The sequence below is a fragment of the Mytilus trossulus genome, chromosome 11 (assembly GCF_036588685.1).
Source record: "Mytilus trossulus isolate FHL-02 chromosome 11, PNRI_Mtr1.1.1.hap1, whole genome shotgun sequence".
NCBI classification, from domain to species: domain Eukaryota; kingdom Metazoa; phylum Mollusca; class Bivalvia; order Mytilida; family Mytilidae; genus Mytilus; species Mytilus trossulus.
The window spans coordinates 21,470,852-21,483,687 of NC_086383.1; the positions used below are offsets into that span (position 1 = coordinate 21,470,852).

At 31.6% G+C, this 12,836-nt stretch overlaps 1 protein-coding gene across 1 annotated transcript; it reads right to left on the minus strand.

Moving 5' to 3' along the window:
- Positions 1 to 591: 591 nt before the first annotated feature.
- LOC134690862 (zinc finger protein 706-like) lies at positions 592 to 9,466 on the minus strand. Its single transcript, XM_063550984.1, has 4 exons — positions 9,368 to 9,466; positions 4,616 to 4,751; positions 3,397 to 3,516; positions 592 to 2,003 (listed from the first exon to the last, which is right to left on the minus strand). The coding sequence occupies exons 2-3, from the start codon at positions 4,748 to 4,750 to the stop codon at positions 3,421 to 3,423; spliced, it is 231 nt and encodes a 76-aa protein (XP_063407054.1). The 5' UTR covers position 4,751; positions 9,368 to 9,466; the 3' UTR covers positions 592 to 2,003; positions 3,397 to 3,420.
- Between the last annotated feature and the right edge of the window lie 3,370 nt (positions 9,467 to 12,836).

The following is a 12,836-nucleotide window of genomic DNA, read 5'->3' on the forward strand; positions in this document are numbered from 1 at the left end:
ATGATATCTGTTGAGATTATGTAATTGATTGTTCCCGTAAGAAAAAGGCTTCAACTTGTACACATTTTTGTTTAAAGATAACTTGAAACACGCCTCTGGACAGAATTTTTATTTGATGTTTCTCCAAAAACGAGAAAGAGCAAAGAATGGTCGGTTTGGAGTCGGAATAATGTGGCAAGTTTAAGCTTACTTATTAACTAACTTTTAAAAATTTTTAGTTTCATGTGTATATGTGTATAATCCGAAGTTTAGTATGACGTTCATTATCACTGAACGAGTAACATATTTGTTTAGGGACCAGCTGTAGTACTCCTCTGGTTTCTGTAGTTTCTCGATGCATTGAAGACCCATTCATGGCCTTATGTTGTTGTCTGCTCTATGGTTGGGTTGTTGTCTCTTTGACACATTCACCATTTCTATTCTCATTCAGACTCAATATGTCTGTCTTGTAAAGAGCAGCATTCACACTCATACCTCATTATCATGTTATCGTCCTTACTATGCATATCATTTAATATTGGATAGCAAACAACCAATCTATCCATCCAACCTTAGTGACTTTTCCCTTTTTAAAGAATTGATGAGAATATCTTCAATAAAACATTTTATTTAATACAGGTATTACAATGTACTGTACAACTGTCAAAAGGAATGAATATCAATTGTTAATATAAAACCTACTTAAAACATGTTTAAAAATACCAGTGAAAGTTCAAACTTTGTTGACAGATCAACATTGCTGCACTCATGGATACTCTTTCTTTAGCATTGAACAAGTGTGTCATACCAAGTGACAGGTGTCTGACGAACTTTGTCAACCAGAGAAGGTCAATAAGAACTCATTAAATCTAACTGTATATAGGAGTGACAAAATGTACAATTACACATGTGCAATTATGAACTGATCTGTATTGAGATGAAGAACTTTCAATGGTATTTTTAAACGTGTTGTACATTTCAGTGGAAGTGACTATATTTCCAATTTATCTTATCACATAATCATATAAAACATTTGGAGACTTAGAAAATACCTGAATGCTAGCTTGCAGTCACCTTACTTGCTGTAATAAAAAAAATACAGGAAAAAACTTTTTTGGTGAGATCTTTAATAGTGATGAAAACAAATTCTCAATTGTTGATGTTAATTCTTTGTCATGAAACTTTAATATAGATGGGACAAAAATATATTTGGTACATCATTAACTAAAGCAAATAACTCCCTATCATTTGTATTTATAAATTAACCATAGATATGTTTAGTTTTTTAAATTACAAATCAGTGTCAGCTTCATTTTAAATAAGAAAAATAATTTCAATGAAGAAATTTAGGAAAAAATACAATAAACACTTTTACAGCAAGTATGGTAAATGTTCAATTTAAAAAAAAATGAGCAAGACTTCTTACACTGAAAATATGCTTTACATAACAATCTCTTAAAATAATGGACAAAAAAACTTCATCTTATATTCTGATACATTGTATTTTGATATGTTACTGTGTTCAATGTAATTATTGAATGCCTGTGTGGTAGCAAAATTTATTTTAGAATAAAACAAATTTGTTTAACCCTTCCCCCCGCCCATCAATGTTAAAAGTTAAATGGTCATTCCCTTAACATGGCAGAGATTTAAATTCCTCTTCTAAGGCACAAGCTTCATATCTATCTTCAATCAAAAATAAACCAAATATGTCAAAGTTTTAAACCTAGAATGCTTATTAACAAAAAATCCATTTTGTACAAATTTGCCTCTTAAGATTTTAAATGTTATTTACTTCATTAACATGAATGTAAAAAGTCTTGCTAAATATACTATGTAAAAGGCAAATACCAGTGTCAATATTTTGATATATATTTCACTGGAAACATGATAAAAATAGGGTTTTCCTACACCAACATTTATATTTATTTTATATAAAGAAAAGTGTCACTGTTTACATAACGTAATTAAGTATCATGTCTTTAGGTAGTATCCTTTTACCAACTTCCGTGTTTGCATATCGTCTGAAATATAAAAATAAAATGTTTTCGGTAAACGTGACACAAAAAAACTATTCAAATATCGTAAAACCTTGAAAATTCAAGGTTAGAGGAGTGAAAATCACTTTGATCTGGCTTGCTTAGGCCTAAAATAGAATATTATTTGTTTTCCCTCAATCCCGATGGACCTTGCGAAAATGGTCCGACTGATTAAATTTTATTGTCAAAAGACAATAAGTCAAATATTATTTTTAAATTACAATTTTCAGCCATGGTGGATCGACCAATATTGTTCCAGTTTTTTGGAAAAAAATAAATTATTTCCTCCTACCTCCCTACCCACATGACCCACACCTGACTTGGCCAGGTTGGGATTGTGGAAACAAAAAGTATACTAATTTAGGCATTATATTTGATTAAAGCATTGTTAGGGTGTACATGTACATGATGCTTATCAATTATTGATAATATAAAACAAAATGACTGAGGAACAATTGTATAACCAATTCTACTTTTCCTTGATTTTACTAATTACCTTAGCTGTATTTGGCAAAAATTTAGAAATTTTGTACTTAATGTGGCCTTTTTAGTATTTTTTTTTATTCAAGCGTCCCTAATTAGTCTTTTGTAGACAAAAAATGTGTCTGGCAGAAATACAAAATTCAAACCATGGTATTCATAATCATGATAATGAGTTTATTGATATCTATTGCAAACATTGTAAACCAAGTAATTATGGGGGGTAACTAATTTTGTAATAGTCTTTCCTAGCCAATTTGCAGCAATTTATTTTTCTAGATATTCTATTTTTCTAGATCGAATTATAATTCCTAAAAATTTCTACAACATTCAAAGCGGTCTTTAAATGATAATTTCTATACAAGCCTTGTAATTAAATACATTTTTTTTCAATTAAAATGCAGATAACAAATTAGGAAAGGTAGGTAAAATAACAGTCTAATATTTTAAAGAGTCTTTGTCTGGTTTTAAAAGAGGGAATTGTTTAACTTGAGAAGTGCTTTTAGAGAATTTTGCACTTCAAATTCGTGAAGGAAAACTGAGCAGAAACATTGTAAGTATTTTTTGGCCGGATGTTATCAATGTGTGGCTAGATACAGTTACAGCAAAGCACTGGAAAAAACAAATGTGGGGTCAGATAAGGCCTCACGGTCATAAAACTTTCAAGCATGATTTTTGTACTCAGACTCGAAAATCAACCAATCAAATTGCTGGAGTTCATGTTTCGAGCATGTTTTATGTGCTCTGAGCACTGAGCGAGTTTTATGCCTTCAAGGCCTGGTCATTAAACATGTTATATTAGTAGAGATAAATATACATATGGAAGACTTATCTCTATAATACATGTTTAAGGTTAAAAAGATTTATCAAATATCGGTGGAGATAAAAACATACATACCATAGAGAATATCGGTGGAGATTTTTAAGCTACAACATCTACCAAGTTTGCTGGTAGTGCTACCTTAGGATGTTTACTTTCAAAATGTTGTTTGTATGTTTTAGGATCAGGCATCATAGACTGAAAAATAAACTTATCTCTATAATACATGTTTAAGGTTAAAAAGATTTATCAAACCAATCAACTTAATAATTTTAAGGATCTAGTAACCATGGTAATACAAATTAATAGTACATAAAATAAGATGAATAAATATACATTGTATGTACTGTAAATTCAGAAATTATTGCATGCATTTAATATTGTGATTTTGTCAATAAAGACTAAAATGTCATTTAAATCTTGGTGTATTCGAGAAAAATCTTGTTTTTAAAATTCATATAAAATATTCGAAATGCGAGTTTTAATTATCATAATTTAATCATGATTATTGCACATTTCTAACGTTAATAAAAACCTTGCAATAACTTCTGCATTTACACTACATTGTTAATAGAGAAATAGTAATATTTACAAATTTCTAGTACATACATGTTCATGTATGCATGTAATACATGTACATGTACTTTAAAAGGGAAAACACATGATTTTTTTGCATCTTATAACCAACAAGCATGAACATTGTTTTATTCATTGGTCATAATGCTATATTGTTTTTTATGTTTTTGGAGTTTCTCTAAAACAGTATTCATTTGCAAATAATTGTTAAGGAGCCAGCTTTAGCCCACCTTTTTGTGCAGGGTTTTCTCACTATAGGTTGAAGGTCATTTGGTTGGGTTGGTGTCTCTTTGACAATATTAGAACACTATGAAATACCACAGTGTACATGTAATAATAATCTGATATAATTTAATTGATTATGTGTGTTTTGATGACAATTTTAAGCACTGCTTTTGGGCTTTTTTGTGGCAGCCAGAGATAACTACAGATCTTCCATAGGAAAACTGATTTAACAATTAATTAGACATAATAAACTAGTCAATACATAACCATGACAACCTTGGACAAAGTAACATTTATCTAATGAAAAATTGCAGTCTGTACATATGATTTATAAGTAGAGTCAAGGCTCTACTCAGGACTACTCTGACCTAAAATGGTTTACTGGTACTTTTATAAATTGTGACTTGGATGGAGAGTTGTCTCATAAGGACTAATGCTACATTTTCTTATACAGGTCTATAACATTGTATTTACGCGATGGTGTACATGTACATACCATACACACAGTACATTTATGTGTTAAAGCAGCTGCAGCAGCTTTCTTTGTGTCAGTTCCAGCCATCTTCTTCAACTTAGCCTGCTTTTCAGCATTTTTCATCTGAGACTGGATTTTTTGTTGACCACGAGCCATACTAAAATTGTTCAATAAGAAAAGTATTAGGCATTTTACTTTAACAGGCTAAAGAGATCAAAATTTTATATATGGACCATAATTTGCTATTGGGCTCCGTTTCCTATAACTATAGAAAAGTGATAAAATGTGAATTACTGTAAGAAAAGTTGCAACTACATCTAAAGATGCCATTATTTTTATCAACATACAAGTGTATGCTACTCTTCCCTAGAAAAAAATTTAAAATATACGAATTTCAAAGATTCTACAACCGTATTTTTGTGTCGTTTCTCGCGTTACTTATTGCTTCCGAAGAGCATAACGCTGACTGATTTATAGATAATCGTCACCGGCAAATTCGTAACTTTTGCTTTCAAATAACAAAGAACATCGACCAATAAGAATAGTGAGAAGAAAATGCTGAGAACTATAAGTATTTATGTAGCAGATGTAAGAACAGTGGCGTGATTTTTGTGTCCGATTTCGTAACGCAATTTTTAGATGATGTAATCTGCTTTGTTGTAATAGAATTCTTAAAAACAATATGCAAATATGAACTCTCGCGAGATGTTCAAACAGGTAAATCTGAGATGATTTACATTCTTGTTTTGATCTTCGTAATAATTAAGTAAGAAAATTACGTTGTCGTTATGCGTTACATTTCACACGAAACAGAAGTCCAGTTATTTATTAAAATTGTTTTTGTCCTTAAGTTCTAACCATTTCCGGTCATACCTGAAACATGTGACTAACATGTGATAACGCCATTACGGCCGGATGTACGAAATACTAGGTCTAAACATTGTTTTTGTTTCCAACGGGATGTAAGCAAACATAATCTGTAGACTTGTTTCGTCTTGTTTAAAAGAGGAAAATACAATTGTCAAAGAGATTGCGCCGGTGGTCTGTTATTTTTCCTATGTGCATAATGTTACATACGATCCTGTGTGAAAATAAATGACCAATGACTTGACAAAATCGATTTCATATTTGACAGACGTTAGAACACACTTCGTTTATCGATAATGACGTGAAGAGTCCTTGGAAAAATCAATGGAAATTACGTCTCTTATCATTGTACCAATGCTCGTTGGATTGATTTAACTTCAGCAGTAAATATTACTGGATATTTTAGGTGAATAAATATAATTTAATAACAAATACATGTTAATATACCATTACACTTAGAATGTACAAAGTTGGAATCCTGTCACAGTTTTTAATTAATATTTTTTATTCATGTTCTGCAAACACTTATCAGAAACCCAATAAACTTGTCAAAGGAGAAGTAAACTTTTACCATGCATGACATGAAAGGAAGTACTTTATTGATTTTAGCCCACTAAAGTAGGTTAAAATGTGGAAACCCTGTAGATGGTGTACAGGTCACAAGTATCACATTGTGCCTATTTTAAAGATTTTAATTCCAAGTTAAAAGTTTTTTTCTTTACTGGATTTAAAGAATGTTACATTGCCAATGATTTGGAATAAATTGTATATAACTGGAATATCAAAACCAAATATAAATACATTTTTTTTGCTTAAACATCAAGATACAACGATTATTGTATCCTGTATCAATGGAGAAAATATGGAAAATTCTGAATAAATTGTACTAATTGTTTTCAAAACAAGCACATATTTAGGAGTTTTATAATACTGTTACATTTAAGATGGATTTTAAGAAAAGGTATACTGTTCAGATTATTTAAAGCAGATTTTGCAATAAAATAAAACCAAAAAAATGCTTTCGGTTTCTTATGGTTTCCTGTCAGGTTTAAAAAAAACTTTAATATAACATTGAAAATAAATTTTAAATATTAACATGAAGCAAGTAACACTAGTAATGGTGTTTGTTATGCCTTTTGAATTATATTGTGCAAAATAAAGAAAATAAAGATTGGTTTCCTGTTTGGTTTCATGTCACGTAAACGGTGAATCAAAATGTATTAATTTTTTCTCGAAAAACTCAATTGTTCCATTCATACTATTCTAACACCAACACAACCCACAAAATAAAAGTTAAAATTTTAGAACTTATAAAAAAGGATACAAAAAGAAACCAAAGGCCGAATACCAAATTATGGTCCATATCTAATAATAAGTTCAATCAAAATTCACATGTCACGTAAATCATGCTCATTGATCATGTTGAGTGACCATATCAACATGATCAAGACAGTTAAATTGAGGAGAAGACAAAGCCAACTCTTTGTACTTTCTAATAGAAGTTAATTTACTAAATATAATTACTTCAACAAATCAGTAATCATTGGTAATACAAAAATGTTCCTAAAATGAAGGAATCATAATCATGATACAAATCAGATACATTTTGTACATTGAAGTTTGATTCATTTGAACCATGACTGCTACTTTGCAGATAAAAATAAAAGACATTGCTCTGGTACATACATGACAAAAAAAAACATGTATTTACACTTTTGGTATTTAGCCATGTTAGCTGAATTTTGTCTATGAACGACTGAAAATCTACTCTAAATAACATTATGACATCAAGCTACAATCTCTATTACCATATTACAATGTACATGTATATTGTGTGGTCAAATTTTACAGGAACTTGAGAATGTACAATTTATTCAGGTCACAAAGTAAGTGAAAGTCTAAGAAAAATTTAACAATAATTTTTTTTTTTGGGGGGGGGGGGGGGGGATATGGATAGTAAACCTGGCAATTGTAACAAACTCACGCAGGGATCTCCATGGCCTGTTTAACGATGGCGCCCCGCCATCGTTCAAATGTCTTGCGCCATCGTCAAATGACTCGCCCCATCGTTTAATTGTCTTGCGCCATCGTTAAATTGTCTTCCGCCATCGCTCAAAACTTCATAATTTTTGTAGCCCGACGCCATTTTTTTTATCAACTATAATCAAATGCATGTAATTGCATAACCCTTAGGCTTTTTATGTTATAATCCAATACAGTTCTAACACCTGAGGGATATCCGGATTAAGATTGCTAATCACTTGTACCTGAGCTTGCACAGGTAGATCAACAAACCAGACAGGAGAATACTATCTGAGGATAGACGATCCATTTGTCAAATTAATCAACTAAGTTCAGCAAATGATTATGATAATTTAGATTAAAGAAATAAATTAATAATCCAGTTACAAAGAAAATAGTTTAACAAGTCGAACACGTGCTTTATTTTGACTTACGCAATCAGCATCCCCCTTTTTTAAGAAGTACAAAATAAGACGCAAAACAGTAAAATTTATATTATTTCATCACAAATAACTCGAGTACTGCTGTAACAATAATTTAGAATGACTTTAAAAGTTTAAAAGTAAAAACTTATAAATATTTCCTGAAAAGAAATATCGTATCGTAATTCCGAATTCATTTCGTATATTACAATCAAATTGATACATCCGCGTTTCCGGTTTCTATTCAGACTCGAAAGATGCATGTTGCACAGAATCAATTTGTCAGATAAAGTCATTAAAAACCTTTTCATTTGCTTTACAAATCTCTTTAACCTTTTACATAACCCGTACGAATCGTTTTGTTGTTGCTGCAAATCAGCCATACCGATAATGAGTTCTGAATTTGACAGTGTCCACGAAAAATAAGCTCCACATCATATGATTTTAAACCCCAATAACAATTACCAAAAATACAAGAAATCTACATGGGGACCTTCATGACAGCTTTGGTCATTCTAGACTAAGGGGGGACCATGAAGACTTGGCATTTGAATGGTTAAAAACGGCAATAAATGAACATATTGATACTTTAATTCTATAATGAAAATTCAAATAAATATAATTTAAATAAGCAATGAATTAGCATGTTCACCATTCCTTGTACGGAGGGATAAAATACTTCCGATCGCGCTACACTGTACAGGGTAGACAAGGTTTGTAATGGTGAAAGTTCCTCCATGGTTCAATTTTCATCCATGGAGATCCCTGCTCATGTGCATTAATTATTCATTGAAAGCGGTTTTCTTCAAATTTTAGTCCAATAAGTATGACATCTAAAAAGCAATTTCATTTTTATTTACTTTGACCCTGAAGTAAAGCGTCAAAGCCAAAAAATAAAATAGCCTTTCAAGACTTCATAAAAAGTTAGGCATGTTAGGACTAATCTTCTTCCGGAGATAAAAAGGACTGACGGAACATTTTATGTTCAAGTTTATTAATTCAATTGAAGTGTCATCATAACCTATGAATTTAAATGTTCCAAAAACAAATCTCCATATGTTTATAATAAAACATGATTCGGTACAATAAACATTACAAAGACTAACCTAGCCTGAGGGCATATTGTACATGTTACGTCTGTAAAATTAGACACTGATGTTAATACTAAGACTTCACATACTATTCGAATCTTCAATTTTAAAAATGATTTTCAACATGGTTCAGATATATTAAAAAAGACAAACTAAGATTTAATACACAATTTTGTAGAAGATGATTTATTTTTGACGACGACGACGTCATTAGAATGTTGACATCACCTATCAATATTTTAATAACAATCTTACGTATTTTAAAGAGCCTTTTAACTAGAAAAAACACCAATCTTTATAAAATTTAAAGTTAATTTGTGTTAAAAGCAGAAATTAATTGGCTCAAACTATCGTTTTATTCAAATTTTTACCTGATCGAACTAACACACCGTGTTTGTTTGCACAACCGGAAGTAAAAAGAATTGACACAGGTATGTCTAAATACCTAAATATAGAAGACAATGACACTGTACCAGTACTCCTTGCGACCGTGCGAGGGGTGTATAGCAAACTCCAAGTTGTTAAACACTTCCATCATCAGTACTGATATCCGAAAATTGTATATAAAAATCACAAATAAACTTTAATTCAGGAAAAAAAAATTAAGTATAAAAAAATCTATAATTTGTCGACTCAAAATATTATAAAGAAATTTACATCTTTTAATTGTTTGCTTTTAGCAATCAATATTTGTCGATATGTTTTCTCGCTTTGTCAGTGATCTTGTGATTGCAATACGCATGAACCTGTCATTGAAATAAACTATTTTTCATATTCAGTGGCGGATTCAGAGGTGGGAATAGAGGGCGTACGGGCCCCCCCCCCCCCATCCTTTTTGCTCGGATTTTTTTATTTTTTTGTAAAAATGATTAATCACACTAGACTTCGTGACCTTTGCCATTTTCCGAGTATTCAATTTTTATACGATAATTCTTTACTTATAAAGATAATTGTCGCTGGTATTTACTGATTGTCAAAGTCATGTGATTTGCTATGGATAAATTTAGATTTTAAACTAGCCTATTGCGTATAGTATAAATTGACATTTTGTGTATATAATATTCTGGTGGATGGAACTATTATGTGTGTGATAATTCAATATATATTCGTGGTGGTGGATGTTACTCCAGCTATAATTGGAGGTGTGCCTTGACTGGCAGAATTTATTATACAGTTACAGTTATGGTGGAGTTGACCAGTGCGTTGAAAAAACGGCACTCGGTCATTTTGAAATTCAAATTACAGTTAACACACATTGCTTAGGCTGAGAATGTCGTGACAATCAGGAAACCTTCAAAGCGATAAAGGATTGACACAGGCACTTGTCTCAGAAAAAAAAATCCTATATAACACCTAAAACACGTGTTATATATATTAATGTATATATAGGAAATTTTTTTCTGAGACAAGTGCATGTGAGGATTGGGCAAGGATTGACTTCTTTGTCTCTATTCCAGCAAACAGAAAGTAATAGTAAATACTCTATAGACAATTACACTCTCATGAAAAAAGTTTCACAATATTATTTACCTACGAAAACATGTTCAACCCCAAATGCCCCAGCATATTTTATAAATAACAAAGTTGAATAATGATCCTCATTCAGTATAAGCTCCAGAAAGATTTCAAGGCTTATGTACGAACCATTTGAAATGAGTTGGCAGTCTGAAATATTTGAGAGAGAAAAAAATTGGCTCTGATCTTGCCTTAAACAAAAATTCTGGCCTTATCTGGATTGAAAACAAAAGTCTTGTCCACGTTTTTTGCTAATAAAAACGAAAATTTCCAACAAAATTATTTAACATGAAATGAACACAATGAATAAAAACGGGCGTATTTTAGTGACCGGGGTTTGAATGTCTGACTGGAATATCTGTTTCGCCGGACTTATACATATTGAATACTTTTTTAAGACAAGACTGTAACCTGCCTGCTGGGTGTGACCTTTATGTCTCTATTTTTAGACCGTTTTTTAACTCGTGTAAGTCGTATTGTAAATTTCATCGAATTTCCATATCTATTTTTAACTAAAAAGTATACATCAAATATTTAAGTACATATAGCTTTGGATCAATACTATCATTTTATGATAGACAATTAATAGGGAGAATACAGCTTAAAAAATGTCCAATCCTTACACTTTACAGCAACTATAAAATATACATGCCCCAAGTCAGGAACCGTTTAAAAGTACATATTACACTTATTTTATAATTTTAGTCCCAAAAAGGTCTCATAATTTTCGCTACCCCTATCCAAATGATCCTGGGTCCGCCCCTGATATTTTTATCATGTAGATCTACAGCGATTATACACGTGCTCAATATCCATCGGCTTCCGTTTGTTGATTATTTACTGTAAGGTGACACTCGATAAACTACGGATTAAAAACACGACAATTAAGTAGCTGCCATATTTTCAAATAATTTCAGACCGAGAGAGAACAAAAATTGACGATTAAACGTTATGGATGCGTAAAAAATGATAAATCATGCATAGAAGACTAATAGACCACTTCCGAGTTCATCCGTCACCGGCAAAAACTCGTCAATTATGCACGCCTTTATGACGTCATTTACCAGATAGAGGCCGGGGGGTCGCCTGTATCCCTGCACTATTTACGTTCATTAAGCGTCTTACTGATCGTCTTTGTGCAGGATAAACTAGAAATAATGGTTGCTCTGTAGGTACTTACTGACAATTCCCTAATGACAGCAGTGTTGATTGTCAATTTTGAGAATTCAATTTGCCGAATAATTCGTACAATATAGAACTATAGTTTTCCAACCACTCGCTCAACATTGGAAGGGAAGTGACGACGCCCCTAAACGCACAAATGACGGTGATAAAGGCGCGTATAATTGACGAGTTTTTTCCGGTGACGGATGAACTCGAGAGTGGTCTATTAAGTTACCCTTTTTGATATGTATATACATAAATTGCATTGATTCAAGGATTGGATGAACATGATTTTCCCCAGTCACTCATTGTATATGACTTTAACTGAAAAACATATTAATGAACAAAAATTAAAAAACATACAAGACAAACAAAGTGTTCATTTCCGATTCAAAATCCTTATGAGTGAATCAATATTAATTCCAAACATACCATCCTTATTGACATGACAGTTCAGCATCGTAACTATATATCCCTTCTAAATAAGTTTGTTCAACGGTTTTGTAGCTTTTGTGGCGACTGCAGCCATTTTGTGCTGTTTCTACAATATATTAGATTCGATGTATCATTTCCCGTTTGCAATTTGCATTCGTCGGTGTATATCTATATTCTTGAACAAAAGCATTTGAGACTAAATTTAGATAGGTACAACACATAATAACCTATCATCTTTTTATAACCAATACCAATTTTAAGTAACATAAAATGATCTTGTATATTTTATCTAAACATTTGTTTCACGTTTTATAACAAGTTTATCGTGATTTGAGATATTCTCTGGAAAAATAAAATGGCCACAATACGGAGTAGAAAAATAAATTCCCCCATACTGGCATGCACACACTACTAGTATATTGTGTTCATACGTCTTTAGCTGATATAACGATTGCAGAACACATGTGCACGTTCGATTTTAATCCACTTATCAATGAACACTTTTTATTAAATTTTAACTTTTGTTTTCAGTGTCTTTTTATGCCCAATTTATAAGCATTATATTTTCTGGTCTGTGCGTGCGCGTCCGTTCGTTCGTCCGTCCGTTTTTTTTGTCGAGGTAGTTTTTCATGAAGTTGAATTCCAAACAACTTGAAACTTAGTGCACATGTTCCTCATGATATTATCTTTCTTATTTTGTTGCTAATTCAAATCGAGATTTTACCA

Bases quoted from the DNA above. Each gene is read 5' to 3' on its own strand.
- LOC134690862 (XM_063550984.1), bottom strand. From the start codon at position 4,750: ATGGCTCGTGGTCAACAAAAAATCCAGTCTCAGATGAAAAATGCTGAA. The intron at 3,517-4,615 runs GTATGTACATGT...TTTATTTTTCAG, and splicing joins ATAAATGTACTGTGTGTATG to TCTATGATGCCTGATCCTAA.